This window comes from Scyliorhinus canicula, chromosome 3 (genome assembly GCF_902713615.1).
Source record: "Scyliorhinus canicula chromosome 3, sScyCan1.1, whole genome shotgun sequence".
NCBI lineage: Eukaryota > Metazoa > Chordata > Chondrichthyes > Carcharhiniformes > Scyliorhinidae > Scyliorhinus > Scyliorhinus canicula.
In genome coordinates, this window is record NC_052148.1 from 161,030 (window position 1) to 180,454 (window position 19,425).

Consider the following 19,425-nt stretch of genomic DNA (forward strand, 5'->3'; position numbering starts at 1 on the left):
GAGGGGTTTGGGGGGGTTAATGTGAGGGGTTTGGGGGGTTAATGTGAGGGGTTTGGGGGGTTAATGTGAGGGGTTTGGGGGGTTAATGTGAGGGGTTTGGGGGGTTAATGTGAGGGGTTTGGGGGGTTAATGTGAGGGGTTTGGGGGTTAATGTGAGGGGGTTGGGGGGTTAATGCGAGGGGTTTGGGGGTTAATGTGAGGGGTTTGGGGATTAATGTGGGGTTTGGGGTTAATGTGAGGGGTTTGGGGTTAATGTGAGGGGTTTGGGGGGTTAATGTGAGGGGTTTGGGGGGTTAATGTGAGGGGTGTGGGGGTTAATGTGAGGGGTGTGGGGGTTAATGTGAGGGGTTTGGGGGGTTAATGTGAGGGGTTTGGGGGGTTAATGTGAGGGGTTTGGGGTTAATGAGGAGTTTTGGGGTTAATGTGAGGGGTTTTGGGGTTAATGTGAGGGGTTTTGGGGTTAATGTGAGGAGTTTTGGGGTTAATGTGAGGGGTGTGGGGGTTAATGTGAGGGGTTTGGGGGGTTAATGTGAGGGGTTTGGGGGGTTAATGTGAGGGGTTTTGGGGTTAATGTGATGTTTTGGGGTTAATGTGAGGGGTTTGGGGGGTTAATGTGAGGGGTTTGGGGGGTTAATGTGAGGAGTTTTGGGGGTAATGTGAGGGGTTTTGGGGTTAATGTGATGTTTTGGGGTTAATGTGAGGAGTTTTGGGGTTAATGTGATGTTTTGGGGTTAATGTGATGTTTTGGGGTTAATGTGATGTTTTGGGGTTAATGTGAGGAGTTTTGGGGTTAATGTGATGTTTTGGGGTGAATGCACAACATCGTGGGCCGAAGGGCTTGTTCTGTGCTGTAATTTTCTATGTTCTAATGTGAGGGCGTGTGGTAGGAATGAAGGTTGAATTGACCCGGAATCGTATTCTCTTGCCGGATCAGTGAACCATTTTTACTATTCCTTAGGGAAATGGACTGTTTGAACCTCTAATTGTGTTGATTGTTTTCCTTGACAGCAGGAGAGGATTCAGCCTGTTCTGCTTATTCTGCTACTGGAATTAAACACACTTGCAATGACACTGACATTGTTTTATAGTTCAGCTTTATAAATCCCTCTTTCTGCACCGTTCCTGCACTCTGGCAATCACAGTTAAATCAATTCCTCTGTCTCTCGATACAGTTTGTTTTCTGTACTGCTCTCTAAATCAGAGGATAGAATAGAATAGTACAGCACAGAACAGGCCCTTCAGCCCTCAATGTTGTGCCGAGCCATGATCACCCTACTCAAACCCACGTATCCACACTATACCCGTAACCCAACAGGATAATTGGGTAAATCCACATTGTGCATTTCTAGCCTTTAATGTATGCAGACTAACCTATCACAATTCTGGGCATCTATTGCAGTGTCGAAGAGCTCGTGTTTCAGATCAGCCATGAAAAACTCTCCACATGAAAAACATCCTGTGGCTTTATGTTGAGTGGGAGCAGCAGTGTCATAACTCTGTGCTGTACCTGTCCTGGGAGTGTTTGATGGGGACAGTGTAGAGGGAGCTTTACTCTGTATCTAACCCCGTGCTGTACCTGTCCTGGGAGTGTTTGATGGGGACAGTGTGGAGGGAGCTTTACTCTGTATCTAACCCCGTGCTGTACCTGTCCTGGGAGTGTTTGATGGGGACAGTGTAGAGGGAGCTTTACTCTGTATCTAACCCCGTGCTGTACCTGTCCTGGGAGTGTTTGATGGGGACAGTGTAGAGGGAGCTTTACTCCGTATCTAACCCCGTGCTGTACCTGTCCTGGGAGTGTTTGATGGGGACAGTGTAGAGGGAGCTTTACTCTGTATCTAACCCCTTGCTGTACCTGTCCTGGGAGTGTTTGATGGGGACAGTGTAGAGGGAGCTTTACTCTGTATCTAACCCCTTGCTGTACCTGTCCTGGGAGTGTTTGATGGGGACAGTGTAGAGGGAGCTTTACTCTGTATCTAACCCCATGCTGTGCCTCTCCTGGGAGTGTTTGATGGGGACAGTGTAGAGGCAGCTTTACTCTGTATCTAACCCTGTGCTGTACCTGTCCTGAGAGTGTTTGATGGGGACAGTGTAGAGGGAGCTTTACTCTGTATCTAACCCTGTGTTGTACCTGTCCTGGGAGTGTTTGATGGGGACAGTGTAGAGGCAGCTTTACTCTGTATCTAACCCCGTGCTGTCCCTGTCCTGGGAGTGTTTGATGGGGACAGTGTAGAGGGAGCTTTACTCTGTATCTAACCCCGTGCTGTACCTGTCCTGGGAGTGTTTGATGGGGACAGTGTAGAGGCAGCTTTACTCTGTATCTAACCCCTTGCTGTACCTGTCCTGGGAGTGTTTGATGGGGACAGTGTAGAGGGAGCTTTACTCTGTATCTAACCCCATGCTGTGCCTCTCCTGGGAGTGTTTGATGGGGACAGTGTAGAGGCAGCTTTACTCTGTATCTAACCCTGCGCTGTACCTGTCCTGAGAGTGTTTGATGGGGACAGTGTAGAGGGAGCTTTACTCTGTATCTAACCCTGTGTTGTACCTATCCTGGGAGTGTTTGATGGGGACAGTGTAGAGGGAGCTTTACTCTGTATCTAACCCCATGCTGTACCTGTCCTGGGAGTGTTTGATGGGGACAGTGTGGAGGGAGCTTTACTCTGTATCTAACCCCGTGCTGTACCTGTCCTGGGAGTGTTTGATGGGGACAGTGTAGAGGGAGCTTTACTCTGTATCTAACCCCGTGCTGTACCTGTCCTGGGAGTGTTTGATGGGGACAGTGTAGAGGGAGCTTTACTCTGTATCTAACCCCGTGCTGTACCTGTCCTGGGAGTGTTTGATGGGGACAGTGTAGAGGGAGCTTTACTCTGTATCTAACCCCGTGCTGTACCTGTCCTGGGAGTGTTTGATGGGGACAGTGTAGAGGGAGCTTTACTCTGTATCTAACCCCTTGCTGTACCTGTCCTGGGAGTGTTTGATGGGGACAGTGTAGAGGGAGCTTTACTCTGTATCTAACCCCTTGCTGTACCTGTCCTGGGAGTGTTTGATGGGGACAGTGTAGAGGGAGCTTTACTCTGTATCTAACCCCATGCTGTGCCTCTCCTGGGAGTGTTTGATGGGGACAGTGTAGAGGCAGCTTTACTCTGTATCTAACCCTGTGCTGTACCTGTCCTGAGAGTGTTTGATGGGGACAGTGTAGAGGGAGCTTTACTCTGTATCTAACCCTGTGTTGTACCTGTCCTGGGAGTGTTTGATGGGGACAGTGTAGAGGCAGCTTTACTCTGTATCTAACCCCGTGCTGTCCCTGTCCTGGGAGTGTTTGATGGGGACAGTGTAGAGGGAGCTTTACTCTGTATCTAACCCCGTGCTGTACCTGTCCTGGGAGTGTTTGATGGGGACAGTGTAGAGGCAGCTTTACTCTGTATCTAACCCCTTGCTGTACCTGTCCTGGGAGTGTTTGATGGGGACAGTGTAGAGGGAGCTTTACTCTGTATCTAACCCCATGCTGTGCCTCTCCTGGGAGTGTTTGATGGGGACAGTGTAGAGGCAGCTTTACTCTGTATCTAACCCTGCGCTGTACCTGTCCTGAGAGTGTTTGATGGGGACAGTGTAGAGGGAGCTTTACTCTGTATCTAACCCTGTGTTGTACCTATCCTGGGAGTGTTTGATGGGGACAGTGTAGAGGGAGCTTTACTCTGTATCTAACCCCATGCTGTACCTGTCCTGGGAGTGTTTGATGGGGACAGTGTAGAGGGAGCTTTACTCTGTATCTAACCCCGTGCTGTACCTGTCCTGTAAATGTTTGATGGGGACAGTGTGGAGGGAGCTTTACTCTGTATCTAACCCCGTGCTGTACCTGTCCTGGGAGTGTTTGATGGGGACAGTGCAGAGGGAGCTTTACTCTGTATCTAACCCCGTGCTGTACCTGTCCTGGGAGTGTTTATCTTTCAAGCCTACTAGAAATCGAAGCAGGAATAGAGATTTTGACGGATTGAACCTGTTCCGCTATTCTGTACGATCGTGGCTTATCAGAGATTTTAATCCTCCTTCCCACCTTTATCCCGATTCACTTATAGCAGAAATCATTTATCCCAGATTTAAATGTGTTTAACGGCGTTCAAAAGGCATCTTGACAAACACATGGATAGGGTGGTTATAGAGAGATACGGCACAAGGAAGGGCTGAGGGTTTTGGCCAAGATTGGTATTATGACTGGTACAGGCTGGGAGGGCCGAAGGGCCTGTTCCTGTTCTCCATTCTTTGTTCTTTGTCTTTGATCTTCTGTTGTGAATGAAAATAGTTAATCCTGTTCAGAGCAGACAGTATAAGTGCTGAAAGTGAAGGCGGTTGCTGGACTGCATAGCGTTGTGTGAAATGCAAGCCAATGTTTGCTATTGCTCCCATTTGAGTTTGCTGTGCTATTCAGCATGACCAATCCTTAATGCCAGCTTCTTCCTCCTGAGGAATATGGGGCTGTTTAGCTCACTGGGCTAAATCGCTGGCTTTTAAAGCAGACCAAGCAGGCCAGCAGCACGGCTCGATTCCCGTACCAGCCTCCCCGGACAGGTGCCGGAATGTGGCGACTAGGGGCTTTTCACAGTAACTTCATTGAAGCCTACTCGTGACAATAAGCGATTTTCATTTTTCATTTTCAGGAATACCACATCCTTTTATTCTCTCGAGTCCAAAGTCTCTGAATAATTGTGCATACACTGTTCTTGGAGATATGGAAGTTCAGAGATTCACAGCTCTCAGAGTTAGAAAGTTCCTCCTCGCTGACTAAGGTGGCTGGTCCTTCTGAAAGGGTCTGGAACTGCTGAATGACAGCAGAGAGTACTGGTGAGTGGTTGTCATTCAGATTGGAGAGAGGTTTATATAGTGAGCTTTCCCAGGGATTGGCTTTAGGACCCCTCTCTTCCTGATATATATTCACCGGTTAGACCTCCGAGAACAATTTGAATTTAGAAATGTCCTGAATTGGGGCACAGGCTCAAGGTGAGGGGGGAAAGGTTCAGTGGAGATGTGCGGGGGAAGCATTTTATACAGAGGGTGGTGGTGGCCGGGAATGCACTGCCAAGTGAGGTGGTTGAGGCAGATACGTTAGCGACCTTTAAGACTTATCTGGATAGGCACATGAACAGGCGGGGTACAGAAGGATACAGGCGGTTGGTCTGGATAGGAGACGTGATCGGCACAGGCTTGGAGGGCCGAAGGGCCTGTTCCTGTGCTGTATTGTTCTTTGTTTGAATTGTGGAACTTTAAAAGGACAACGTTAAATATTGGTAGGTGGCAGATGAAATACTGCGAAATGTGAGGTGATACATTTTGGTTGGAGGAACATGGAGAGATAAATACAAAGGTGAAATTCGCAAGTGGGTGCAGGAGCAGAGGAACCTGGGTGCGTCTGTGGATAGATCATTGAAAGTGGCAGTACCGTTAGAGCAATTAATAAAGCAGAGAGTGGACAATTAAACAACTCCCTGGAGGAGGAGGCTCCACAAATATCCCCACCCTCAATGATGGAGGAGCCCAGCAGATCTGTGCTAAAGACGAGGCTGAGGCATTCGCAACAATCTTCAGCCAGAAGTGCCGAGTGGATGATCCATCTCGATCTCCTCCGGAGTTCCCCAGCATCACAGATATCCGTCTTCAGCCAATACGATTCACTCCAGGTGATATCAGGAAATGGCTGGAGGCACTGGATACTGCAAAGGCTCTGGGCCCTGACAATATCCCGGCAATAGTACTGAAGACTTGTGCTCCAGAACTTGCCTCACCCCTAGCCAAACTGTTCCAGTACAGCGACAACACTGGCATCTACCCGGCAATGTGGAAAATTGCCCAGGAGTGTCCTGTACACAATAAACAGGCAACCCAGCCAATGGGAATCGGGGAAAACTCTCCTCTGGTTGGAATCATTCCCGGCACAAAGGAAGATGGTTGTGGTGGTTGGAGGTCAATCATCTCAGTTCCAGGACATCACTGCAGGAGTTCCTCAGGGTCGTGTCCTAGGCCCCAACCATCTTCAGCTGCTTCATCAATGACCTCCCTTCCACCATGAAAATTAAATGAATGAAATGAAAGGTCATAAGGTCAGAAGTGGGGATGTTTGTGGATGACAGCACAATGTTCAGCACCATTCGTGACTCCTCAGACACTGAAGCAGTCCATGTCCCAATGCAGCAAGACCTGGATAATATCCAGACTTGGGACTGACAAGGGAGAAGTTACATTCGCGCCACACAGTGCCGGGCAATGACCATCTCCTACAAGAGAGGATCTAACCATCGCCCCTTGACATTCAATGGTATTACCATCGCTGAATCCCCACAATCAACATCCTGGGGGTTACCCAGAAACTGAACTGGACCCAGCCACATTAATACTGTGGCTACCAGAACAGATCTGAGGTTAGGGATTGTGTGGCAAATAACTCACCTCCTGACCCCCCCAAAGCCTGTCCACCATCTCCAAGGCACAAGTCAGGAGTGTGATGGAATACTCTCCACTTGCCTGGATGAGCGCAGCTCCAACAACACTCAAGAAGCTCAACACCATCCAGGGCAAAGCAGCCCCGCTTGATTGCTCCCCCTTCCACAAACATTCAAACCTTCCACCACCGACACAGTGACAGCCATGTAGACCATCTACAAGATTCACTGCAGCAACTCACCAAGGCTCCTTAGACAGCACCTTCCAAACCCACTCCCATCTCAAAGGACAATAATAATAATAATGTTTACATTAACACTGCAATGAAGTTACTGTGAAAAGCCCCTAGTCGCCACATTCCGGTGCCTGTTCGGGTACACTGAGGAAGAATTCAGAATGTCCAATTCACCTAACAAGTACGTCTTTTGGGACTTGTGGGAGGAAACCGGAGCACCCGGAAGAAACAAACACACACACTGGGAGAACGTGCAGATTTTGACAGACAGTGACCCAAGCTGGAATCGAACCTGGGGCCCTGACGCGGTGAAGCAACAGTGCTAACCACTGTGCTACCGTGCAATCAAAGAGCAGCAGAGACCTGGAAACACCACCACCTGGAGGTTCCCCTCTTAATCACTCATCACCCGGCACTGTCTGAGAGTGTGGTGAAGGCAGATTCACACAGCGAGTGGTTAGGATCTGGAATGTTCTGTCTGAACAAAGAACAAAGAAAAATACAGCACAGGAACAGGCCCTTCGGCCCTCCAAGCCCGTGCCGACCATGCTGCCCGTCTAAACTAAAATCTTCTACACTTTCTGAGTCCGTATCCCTCTATTCCCATCCTATGTATTTGTCAAGATGCCCCTTAAACGTCACTACCGTCCCTGCTTCCACCACCTCCTCCGGCAGCGAGTTCCAGGCACCCACTACCCTCTGTGTAAAAAACTTGCCTCGTACATCTCCCCTAAACCTTGCCCCTCGCACCTTAAACCTATGCCCCCTAATAATTGACCCCTCTACCCTGGGGACCATAGCCTCTGACTATCCACTCTGTCTGTGCCCCTCATAGTTTTGTAGACCTCTATCAGGTCGCCCCTCAACCTCCATCGTTCCAGTGAGAACAAACCGAGTTTATTCAACCTCTCCTCATAGCTAATGCCCTCCATACCAGGCAACATCCTGGTAAATCTCTTCTGTACCCTCTCTAAAGCCTCCACATCCTTCTGGTAGTGTGGCGACCAGAATTGAACACTATACTCCAAGTGTGGCCTAACTAAGGTTCTATACAGCTGCAACATGACTTGCCAATTTTTATACTCAAAGCCCCGGCCAATGAAGGCAAGCATGCCGTATGCCTCCTTGACTACCTTCTCCACCTGTGTTGCCCCTTTCAGTGACCTGTGGACCTGTACACCTAGATCTCTCTGACTGTCAATACTCGTGAGGGTTCTACCATTCACTGTATATTCCCTACCTGTATTAGACCTTCCAAAATGCATTACCTCACGTTTGTCCGGATAAAACTCCATCTGCCATCTCTCCGCCCAAGTCTCCAAATGATCTAAATCCTGCTGTATCCTCTGACAGTCCTCATCGCTATCCGCAATTCCACCAACTTTGTGTCGTCTGCAAACTTACCAATCAGACCAGTTACATTTTCCTCCAAATCATTTATATATACTATGAACAGCAAAGGTCCCAGCACTGATCCCTGGGGAACACCACTAGTCACAGCCCTCCAATCAGAAAAGCACCCTTCCATTGTTACTCTCTGCCTTCTGTGACCGAGCCAGTTCTATATCCATCTTGCCAGCTCACCTCTGACCCCGTGTGACTTCACCTTTTGTACCAGTCTGCCATGAGGGACCTTGTCAAAGGCCTTACTGAAGTCCATATAGACAACATCCACTGCCCTACCTGCATCAATCATTTTTGTGACCTCGAAAAACTATCAAGTTAGTGAGACACAACCTCTCCTTCACAAAACCATGCTGCCTCTCACTAATACGTCCATTTGCTTCCAAATGGGAGTAGACCCTATCTCGAAGAATTCTCTTCAGTAATTTCCCAACCACTGACGTAAGGCTCACCGGCCTGTAGTTCCCAGGATTATCCTTGCTACCCTTCTTAAACAAAGGAACAACATTGGCTATTCTCCAGTCCTCCGGGGCATCACCTGAAGACAGTGAGGATCCAAAGATTTCTGTCAAGGCCTCAGCAATTTCCTCTCTAGCGTCCTTCAGTATTCTGGGGTAGATCCCATCCGGCCCTGGGGACTTACCCACCTTAATATTGTTCAAGACGCCCAACACCTCGTCTATTTGGATCTCAATGTGACCCAGGCTATCTACACACCCTTCTCCAGACTCAACATCCACCAATTCCTTCTCTTTGGTGAATACTTCAGTGGGCCAAACCTTTCCCTGGCTACCCTCTTGCTTTTTATGTATGTGTAATAAGCCTTGGGATTTTCCTTAACCCTATTTGCCAATGGCTTTTCGTGACCCCTTTTAGCCCTCCTGACTCCTTGCTTAAGTTCCTTCCTACTTTCCTTATATTCCACACAGGCTTCGTCTGTTCCCAGCCTTCTAGCCCTGACAAATGCCTCCTTTTTCTTTTTGATGAGGTCTACAATATCTCTCGTTATCCAAGGTTCCCAAAATTTGCCATATTTATCTTCCTTACAGGAACATGCCGGTCCTGAATTCCTTTCAACTGACATTTGAAAGCCTCCCACATGTCAGATGTTGATTTACCCTCAAACATCCCCCCCAATCTAGATTCTTCAGTTCCTGCCTAATATTGTTATCATTAGCCTTCCCCCAATTTAGCACATTCACCCTGGGACCACACTTATCCTTGTCCACCAGCACTTTATACTTACTGAATGACACACTGTGAGTGTGGTAGGTGCTTGCTTTACTGAAGCATTCAAAATGGAATTGTGTCAGAAGAGGAGATATGTGTGAGGCTAAGATGAAGAAGCACTTGTGAAGAGACAGGACGGAGGCAATGGGGCGAATGGCCCTCTCTTGTGCTGTAACCAGTCTATGATGTGATTTGACAGTGATGGTGAACGGGACAGATGGGATGCTGTACGCTGAGGGAGAAAGCAGTGAAATGTCACTCTCTCCAATCTGCTCCATTGTGTTTGAGGCTGAGGGGGGAGGGGCAGAGATGGAGAGACAGTCTGTCACTCTGCCAAATGTCTCCTGTTGCTAAGTTACACAGGAGTACCTCGGGCTCCAGCATCTCCTCGGGAAAACATTGGATCAGTGTGCTGAGCTGTGGGACTCTGTATTTCCCAGCTGTCTGTGCGAGCGAGCAGAGCCGCACTGATCTCATCACCCAGTTCAGGGGTGTTGGCAGAGGATCGGCAGATCGGCGTTAGCAGCAGGCTGATCGATGTGAGCAAGTAACGGGCAAGCTTGGTGTTTGGCTAGAGGTTGTGCCTCTGGCTGCCTGTAGTGTGTGTTTCCCCCTTCCCTCCCTCCTTCCTTCCCTCTCTCTCTCTCTCTCTCTCTCTGGACCCACTGGCGAGTGTGGTTTGTATTGCCTCTTTGCACAGAGCCTCCGTCTAACACTGCAGCCATTTGCAGGCAATGCAAAGCAGCTGAGCCAGACCATCCATTAGAAAACTGCCTTCATCTTAATATCTGACGCTGTCTTGTATCCTTTACATAATGATGCGACAGACTCCAGCCGTGAGAAAGGTACTGACTAACCTTTACCATTCCCAATTTCTGCATGCTTCAATCTCTACTCTTCCTCATTTTTAATTATTGTCTGCAGTAAAATTCTATTTTTTCTAATGTTTAAATTTCCAGAAGCTTCCTTTGATTGTATATTGCGACTGAGAATGCTGCATGAATTCTAATACTGAATATGGGGTTTGTGCACACATTGCCCGGGGGATTCTTTCATTGCAATCCCTGGGTGATGCACAATGTTGTGTGGTGCATGTATCTGACTGTTGTGTGCGTGTGTCTGACTTGTGTGTGTCTGACTGTTGTGTGCGCGTGTCTGACTGTTGTGTGCGCGTGTCTGACTGTTGTGTGCGCGTGTCTGACTGTTGTGTGCGCGTGTCTGACTGTTGTGTGCGCGTGTCTGACTGTTGTGTGCGCGTGTCTGACTTGTGTGCGCGTGTCTGACTGTTGTGTGCGCGTGTCTGACTGTTGTGTGCGCGTGTCTGACTGTTGTGTGCGCGTGTCTGACTGTTGTGTGCGCGTGTCTGACTGTTGTGTGCGCGTGTCTGACTGTTGTGTGCGCGTGTCTGACTGTTGTGTGCGCGTGTCTGACTGTTGTGTGCGCGTGTCTGACTGTTGTGTGCGCGTGTCTGACTGTTGTGTGCGCGTGTCTGACTGTTGTGTGCGCGTGTCTGACTGTTGTGTGCGCGTGTCTGACTGTTGTGTGCGCGTGTCTGACTGTTGTGTGCGCGTGTCTGACTGTTGTGTGCGCGTGTCTGACTGTTGTGTGCGCGTGTCTGACTGTTGTGTGCGCGTGTCTGACTGTTGTGTGCGCGTGTCTGACTGTTGTGTGCGCGTGTCTGACTGTTGTGTGCGCGTGTCTGACTGTTGTGTGCGCGTGTCTGACTGTTGTGTGCGCGTGTCTGACTGTTGTGTGCGCGTGTCTGACTGTTGTGTGCGCGTGTCTGACTGTTGTGTGCGCGTGTCTGACTGTTGTGTGCGCGTGTCTGACTGTTGTGTGCGCGTGTCTGACTGTTGTGTGCGCGTGTCTGACTGTTGTGTGCGCGTGTCTGACTGTTGTGTGCGCGTGTCTGACTGTTGTGTGCGCGTGTCTGACTGTTGTGTGCGCGTGTCTGACTGTTGTGTGCGCGTGTCTGACTGTTGTGTGCGCGTGTCTGACTGTTGTGTGCGCGTGTCTGACTGTTGTGTGCGCGTGTCTGACTGTTGTGTGCGCGTGTCTGACTGTTGTGTGCGCGTGTCTGACTGTTGTGTGCGCGTGTCTGACTGTTGTGTGCGCGTGTCTGACTGTTGTGTGCGCGTGTCTGACTGTTGTGTGCGCGTGTCTGACTGTTGTGTGCGCGTGTCTGACTGTTGTGTGCGCGTGTCTGACTGTTGTGTGCGCGTGTCTGACTGTTGTGTGCGCGTGTCTGACTGTTGTGTGCGCGTGTCTGACTGTTGTGTGCGCGTGTCTGACTGTTGTGTGCGCGTGTCTGACTGTTGTGTGCGCGTGTCTGACTGTTGTGTGCGCGTGTCTGACTGTTGTGTGCGCGTGTCTGACTGTTGTGTGCGCGTGTCTGACTGTTGTGTGCGCGTGTCTGACTGTTGTGTGCGCGTGTCTGACTGTTGTGTGCGCGTGTCTGACTGTTGTGTGCGCGTGTCTGACTGTTGTGTGCGCGTGTCTGACTGTTGTGTGCGCGTGTCTGACTGTTGTGTGCGCGTGTCGGACTGTTGTGTGCGCGTGTCGGACTGTTGTGTGCGCGTGTCGGACTGTTGTGTGCGCGTGTCGGACTGTTGTGTGCGCGTGTCGGACTGTTGTGTGCGCGTGTCGGACTGTTGTGTGCGCGTGTCGGACTGTTGTGTGCGCGTGTCGGACTGTTCTGTGCGCGTGTCGGACTGTTGTGTGCGCGTGTCGGACTGTTGTGTGCGCGTGTCGGACTGTTGTGTGCGCGTGTCGGACTGTTGTGTGCGCGTGTCGGACTGTTGTGTGCGCGTGTCGGACTGTTGTGTGCGCGTGTCGGACTGTTGTGTGCGCGTGTCGGACTGTTGTGTGCGCGTGTCGGACTGTTGTGTGCGCGTGTCGGACTGTTGTGTGCGCGTGTCGGACTGTTGTGTGCGCGTGTCGGACTGTTGTGTGCGCGTGTCGGACTGTTGTGTGCGCGTGTCGGACTGTTGTGTGCGCGTGTCGGACTGTTGTGTGCGCGTGTCGGACTGTTGTGTGCGCGTGTCGGACTGTTGTGTGCGCGTGTCGGACTGTTGTGTGCGCGTGTCGGACTGTTGTGTGCGCGTGTCGGACTGTTGTGTGCGCGTGTCGGACTGTTGTGTGCGCGTGTCGGACTGTTGTGTGCGCGTGTCCGACTGTTGTGTGCGCGTGTCCGACTGTTGTGTGCGCGTGTCCGACTGTTGTGTGCGCGTGTCCGACTGTTGTGTGCGCGTGTCCGACTGTTGTGTGCGCGTGTCCGACTGTTGTGTGCGCGTGTCCGACTTTTGTGTGCGCGTGTCCGACTGTTGTGTGCGCGTTTCCGACTGTTGTGTGCGCGTGTCCGACTGTTGTGTGCGCGTGCCCGACTGTTGTGTGCGCGTGCCCGACTGTTGTGTGCGCGTGCCCGACTGTTGTGTGCGCGTGCCCGACTGTTGTGTGCGCGTGTCTGACTGTTCTGTGTTTGTGTCTATCTGAGGATTCCTTGCGCGCACGTCTGTGGGAGCGTTGTGTGTGTGTGTTCGTTCATAGAATCATACAGTACAGAAGAAGCCCTCTCCACTAATCCCACTCCCGAGCCCTTGGCCCATAGCCTTGAATGTTACGACGTTCCAAGTGCTCATCTAAGCACTCGTCTCCTGACCCCAAAACCTGCCCACCATCTACAAGGCACAAGTCAGGAGTGTAAAGGAATACCCTCCACTTGCCTGGATGAGTGCAGCTCCAACAACACTCCAACTGGAGGGGCACCAATATCCTGGGTGGGAGGTTTGCTCGAGCTCTTCGAGAGGGTTTAAACCAGTTTGGCAGGGGGGTGGGAACCAGAGCTATGGATCAGAGGATAGGGTAGCTGTTGAACAGGCAGAAATAGTATCCAGCAAGTCTGTGAGGAAGGATAGACAGTTGATTGGGCAAAGTTGCAGTCAGCGGAATGAGTTAAAGTGCGTCTGTTTCAATGCAAGGCGTGTCAGGAATAAGGGAGATGAAGTGAGAGCATGGATCAGTACTTGGAACTACGATGTTGTGGCCATTACAGAGACATGGATTTCACAGGGGCAGGAATGGTTGTTAGATGTTCCGGGGTTTAGATGTTTTCGGAGAATAGGGTGGGAGGTAAGAGAGGAGGGGGGGGTGGCACTGTTAATTAGGGAGTGCACCACAGCTGCAGAAAAGGAGGTAGTTGAGGAGGGTTTGTCTACTGAGTCAGTATGGGTGGAAGTTAGAAACAAGAAAGGAGCAGTCACTTTATTGGGAGTTTTCTGTAGACCCCCCAATAGCAGCAGAGAGATGGAGGAACAGATTGGGCAGCAGATCTTGGAAAGGTGCAGAAGTAACAGAGTCGTTGTCATGGGTGACCAACTTCCCTAATATTGACTGGAACCTCCTTCGTGCAAATGGTTTGGATGGGTCAGATTCTGTCAGGTATGTACAGGAAGGATTCCTGACTCAATATGTAGATAGGCCGACTGGGGGGGGGGGGGGGGGCATATTGGGCTTGGTGCTCGGCAACGAACCAGGCCAGGTGTCAGAGGTCTCGATGGGAGAGCATTTCGGTGACAGTGACCACAACTCCTTGGCCTTTACCACAGTCATGGAGAGGGACAGGAACAGACAGGATGGGAAGGTATTTAATTGGGGGAGGGGAAATTATACTGCTATTAGACAGGAGCTGAGGAGCATAAATTGGGAACAGTTCTTGGGGAAATGCACAACAGTAATGTGGGGATTGTTTAAGGAGCACTTGCTGCGAGTGCTGGATAGAACAAAGAAAAGTAAGATGTCCCTCAAATGTCACTACCGTCCCTGTTTCCACCACCTCCTCCGACAGCGAGTTCCAGGCACCCATTACCCTCTGTGTAAAAAAACATGCCTCATGCATCTCCTCTAAACCTTGCCCCTCGCACCTTAAACCTATGCCCCCTTGTAATTGACCCCTCTACCCTGGGGAAAAGCCTCTGACTATCCACTCTGTCGATGCTCCTCATAATTTTGTAGACCTCTATCAGGTCGCCCCTCAACCTCCGTCGTTCCAGTGAGAACAAACCAAGTTTATTCAACCTCTCCTCATAGCTAATGCCCTCCATACCAGGCAACATCCTGGTAAATCTCTTCTGCACCCTCTCTAAATCCTCCACATCCTTCTGTGGCGACCAGAATTAAACACTATACTCCAAGTGTAAGGGATAGTTTTGTCCCACTGAGACGAGGAAGGAATGGGAAGGTGAAGGAGCCTCGGATGACAAGAGAAGTGGAGCTTCTAGTCAAGAGGAGGAAGCAAGGATCTGACTCGGCTCGAGAGGGTTACATGGTAGCCAGGAAGGAACTCAAAAATGGACTTAGGAGAGCTAGAAGGGGCCATGAAAAAGCCCTGGCGGGAAGGATTAGGGAAAACCCCAAGGCTTTCTGCACTTTGTGAGAAGATATAGGAGAGGCCCTAAATGAATACTTTTCTTCAGTGTTCACAAAGGAGAGGGGCCATGTTGTTGAGGATAGTGGGATACAGGCTGGTAGGCTGGAGGAGGGAGATATTCGGAAGGAAGATGTGTTTGAAATTTTGAGAAGCCTGAGGATAGAAAAGTCCCCTGGGCCTGATGGAATATATCCTAGGATTCTTTGGGAGGCGAGGGATGAGATTTCAGAGCCTTTGGCTTTGATCTTTATGTCCTCATTGTCTACAGGCATGGTGCCAGAAGACTGGAGAGAGGCGAATGTTGTCCCCTTGTTCAAGAAAGGGAATAGGTATAACCCTGGGAATTATAGGCCGGTTAGTCTCACTTCGGTCACAGGTAAATTATTGGAAAGGGTCCTGAGGGATAGGACTTATGATCATTTGGAAAGATACAGCTTAATCCAGGATAGTCAGCACGGATTTGTGAAGGGTAAGTTTTGCCTCACAAATTTGATTGAATTCTTTGAGGAGGTAACTAAGTGCATAGATGAAGGTAGAGCAGTTGATGTTGTATACATGGATTTTAGTAAGGGGTTTGATAAGGTTCCCCATGGTCGGCTCATGAAGAAAGTAAGGAGGTGTGGGATAGAGGGAAATTTGGCCGATTGGATCAGTAACTGGCTATCACATAGAAGACAGAGGGTGGTGGGAGATGGAAAATTTTCAGACTGGAGACCAGTTACCAGCGGTGTGCCACAGGGATCAGTGCTGGGTCCTCTGCTATTTGTGATTTTTATCAATGACTTGGATGATGGAGTTGAAGGTTGGGTTAGTAAATTTGCTGATGACACCAAGATTGGTGGAGTAGTGGATGAGGTGGAGGGCTGTTGTAGGCTGCAAAGAGACATTGATAGGATGCAGAGCTGGGCTGAAAAGTGGCAGATGGAGTTTAACCCTGATAAGTGTGAGGTGATTCATTTTGGTAGGATAATTTGAATGTGGATTACAGGGTTAACGGCAGGGTTCTGAGGAATGTGGAGGAACAGAGAGATCTCGGGAGTTCATGTTCACAGATCTCTGAAGGTTGCCACTCAAGTGGATAGAGCCGTGAAGAAAGCCGATAGTGTGTTAGCGTTTATTAACGGGGATTGAGTTTCAGAGCCGTGAGGTTATGCTCCAACTGTACAAGACCTTGGTTAGACCACATTTGGAGTATTGTGTGCAGTTCTGGTCACCGCATTTACGGAAGGATGTGGAAGCATTGGAAAGGGTGCAATGGAGATTTACCAGGATGCTGCCTGGATTGGAGGGTCGGTCTTAGGAGGAAAGGTTGAGGGAGCTAGGGCTTTTCTCATTGGAGCGAAAGAGGATGAGAGGTGACTTAATTGAGGTGTATAAGATGATGAGGGGGATAGATAGAATGGACGTTCAGCGACTTTTTCCTCGTGTGGATGTAGCTGGTACAAGGGGGCATAACTACAAGATTCATGGTGGGAGATATAGGAGGGATGTCAGAGGGATGTCACTCTCTGTTCTTTACTCAGAGAGTGATTAGGGTGTGGAACGCACTCCCAGCTATGGTAGTGGAGTCGGACACTTTAGGAACTTTCAAGCGGTTATTGGATAGGCATATGGAGTGCACTAGAATGATTGGGAGTAGGTCGATTTGATCTCAGTTTCAGACTAGTTCGGCACAACATCGTGGGCCGAAGGGCCTGTACTGTGCTGAACAGTACTGTACTGTGCCGAAGGGCCTGTACTGTGCTGTACTGTACTGCACAGTACTGTACTGTGCCGAAGGGCCTGTACTGTGCTGTATAGTACTGTACTGTGCCGAAGGGCCTGTACTGTGCTGTACAGTACTGTACTGTGCCGAAGGGCCTGTACTGTGCTGTATAGTACTGTACTGTGCCGAAGGGCCTGTACTGTGCTGTACTGTACTGTACTGTGCCGAAGGGCCTGTACTGTGCTGTACTGTACTGCACAGTACTGTACTGTGCCGAAGGGCCTGTACTGTACTGTACTGCACAGTACTGTACTGTGCCGAAGGGCCTGTACTGTGCTGTATAGTACTGTACTGTGCCGAAGGGCTTGTACTGTGCTGTATAGTACTGTACTGTGCCGAAGGGCTTGTACTGTGCTGTACTGTACTGCACAGTACTGTACTGTGCCGAAGGGCCTGGACTGTGCTGTATAGTACTGTACTGTGCCAAAGAGCCTGTACTGTGCTGTACAGTTCTATGTTCTAAGCCCCTTGTCGCCACATTCCGGTGCATGTTCGAGGAGGCTGTTACGGGAATTGAACCCGCGCTGCTGGCCGTTGTCTGCTTTACAAGCCAGCTGTTTAGCCCACTGTGCTAAACCAGCCCCATGGATGATCAGAATGAGAGTCGGGCCGATCAGGGATAGTGGAGGGAACTCGTGCCAAGAGTCTGAAGAGATGGGGAGGCCCTAAATGAATACTTTGCTTCAGTATTCACTAGAGAGAGGGACCTTGTTGCCCATGAGGACAGTGTGAACCAGGTTAATAGACTCAAACAGGTTGATATTAAGAAGGAGGATGTGCTGGAAATTTTGAAAAGCATCAGGATAGATAAGTCCCCTGGGCCTGATGGGATATACCCAAGGTTACTACGGGAAGCGAGGGAGGAGATTGCTGCACTGTTGGCGATGTTCTTTGCGTCCTCGCTCTCCACTGGAGTAGTACCGGATGATTGGAGGGAGACGAATGTTGTTCTGTTCAAGAAAGGGAATCAGGAAATCCCTGGGAATTACAGACCCATCAGTCTTACGTCTGTGGTGAGCAAAATATTGGAAAGGATTCTGAGAGATAGGATTTATGATTATTTAGAAAAACATAGTTTGAGTAAGGATAGTCAGCATGGCTTTGTGAGGGGAAGGTCATGCCTCACAAGCCTCATTGAATTCTTGGAGGATGTGACGAGACACATTGATGAAGGTCGGGCAGTGGATGTGGTTTATATGGATTTCAGTAAGGCATTTGATAATGTTCCCCATGGTAGGCTCATTCAGAAAGTTAGGGGGCATGGGGCACAGGAAAATTTAGCTGTCTGGATACAGAATTGACTGGCCGAAAGAAGTCAGCGAGTGGTAGTGGATGGAAAATATTCCGCTTGGAGGTCGGTGACCAGTGGTGTCCCGCGGGGATCTGTTCTGGGACCTCTGCTCTTTGTGGTTTTTATAAATGACTTGGATGTTAGTAAGTTTGCTGATGACACAAAGGTTGGGGGAGTTGTAGATAGTGTCGAGGGCTGTTGCAGGTTACAACAGGACATTGACAGGATGCAGAGCTGGGCTGAGAAGTGGCAGATGGAGTTCAACCTTGATAAATGTGAAGTGATTCATTTTGGAAGGTCGAATTTGAATGCTGAATACAGGGTTAAAGGCAGGATTCTTGGAAGTGTGGAGGAAAAGAGGGATCTTGGGGTCCACGTGCATAGATCCCTCAAAGTTGCCACCCAAGGGTTGTTAAGAAGGTGTATGGTGTGTTGGCTTTCATTAACAGGGGGATTGAGTTTAAGAGCCGCGAGGTTTTGCTGCAGCTTTATAAAACCCTGGTTAGACCACACTTGGAATATTGTGTCCAGTTCTGGTCGCCTCATTATAGGAAGGATGTGGATGCTTTGGAGAGGGGACAGAGGAGATTTACCAGGATGCTGCCTGGACTGGAGGGCATGTCTTATGAAGAAAGGTTGAGGGAGCGAGGGCTTTTCTCACTGGAGCGAAGAAGGCAGAGAGGGGACCTGATAGAGGTGTACAAGGTGATGAGAGGCGTGGATAGAGTGGATAGCCAGAGACTTTTCCCCAGGGTGGAAATGGTTGTCATGAGGAGACATAATTTGAAGGTGATTGGAGGAAGGTATAGGGGAGATGTCAGAGGTAGGTTCTTTACACAGAGAGTGGTGGGTGTGTGGAATGCACTGCCAACAGAGGGGGTGGAGTCTGAGTCATTAGGGACATTTAAGCGACTCTTGGAACGGCACATGGACAGCAGTAAATTGAAGGGGTGTAGATTAGGTTGATCTCAGATTAGGATAAATGGTCGGCACAACATCGTGGGCTGAAGGGCCTGTACTGTGCTGTACTGTTCTATGTTCTCGAAGCTCAACACCATCCAGGACAAAGCAGTCCCGCTTGATTGCTCCCCTTCCACAAACATTCAAACCCTCCACCACTGACAAACAGCGGCAGCCGTGTGTACCATCTACAAGATTCACTGCAGTAACTCACCAAGGCTCCTTAGACAGCACCTTCCAAACCCACAACCTCCACCATCTAGAAGGACAAAAGCAGCAGATACCTGGGAACCCCACCACCTGGAGGGTCCCGTCCGAGTCACTCACTATCCTGACTGGGAATATATCGGCCGTTCCTTCACTGTCACTGGGGCAACATCCTGGGTGTGAGTGTGAGCGTGTAGGTGTGAGCGTGTAGGTGTGAGCGTGTAGGTGTGAGCGTGTAGGTGTGAGCGTGTAGGTGTGAGCGTGTAGGTGTGAGCGTGTAGGTGTGAGCGTGTAGGTGTGAGCGTGTAGGTGTGAGCGTGTAGGTGTGAGCGTGTAGGTGTGAGCGTGTAGGTGTGAGCGTGTAGGTGTGAGCGTGTAGGTGTGAGCGTGTGGGTGTGAGCGTGTGGGTGTGAGCGTGTGGGTGTGAGCGTGTGGGTGTGAGCGTGTGGGTGTGAGCGTGTGGGTGTGAGCGTGTGGGT

The 19,425-nt window shown here is 50.0% G+C and overlaps 1 protein-coding gene across 1 annotated transcript in view; it reads right to left on the bottom strand.

Moving 5' to 3' along the window:
• The window catches only part of LOC119963589 (dynactin subunit 1-like), a 160,521-nt gene that overhangs the window by 123,270 nt on the left and 17,826 nt on the right, over positions 1-19,425 (bottom strand). Inside the window, exon 3 of the mRNA XM_038792919.1 lies at positions 11,801-12,744. Coding sequence (XP_038648847.1) covers positions 11,801-12,744 — 944 coding nt within the window. The remainder of the gene's footprint in view (positions 1-11,800; positions 12,745-19,425) is intronic.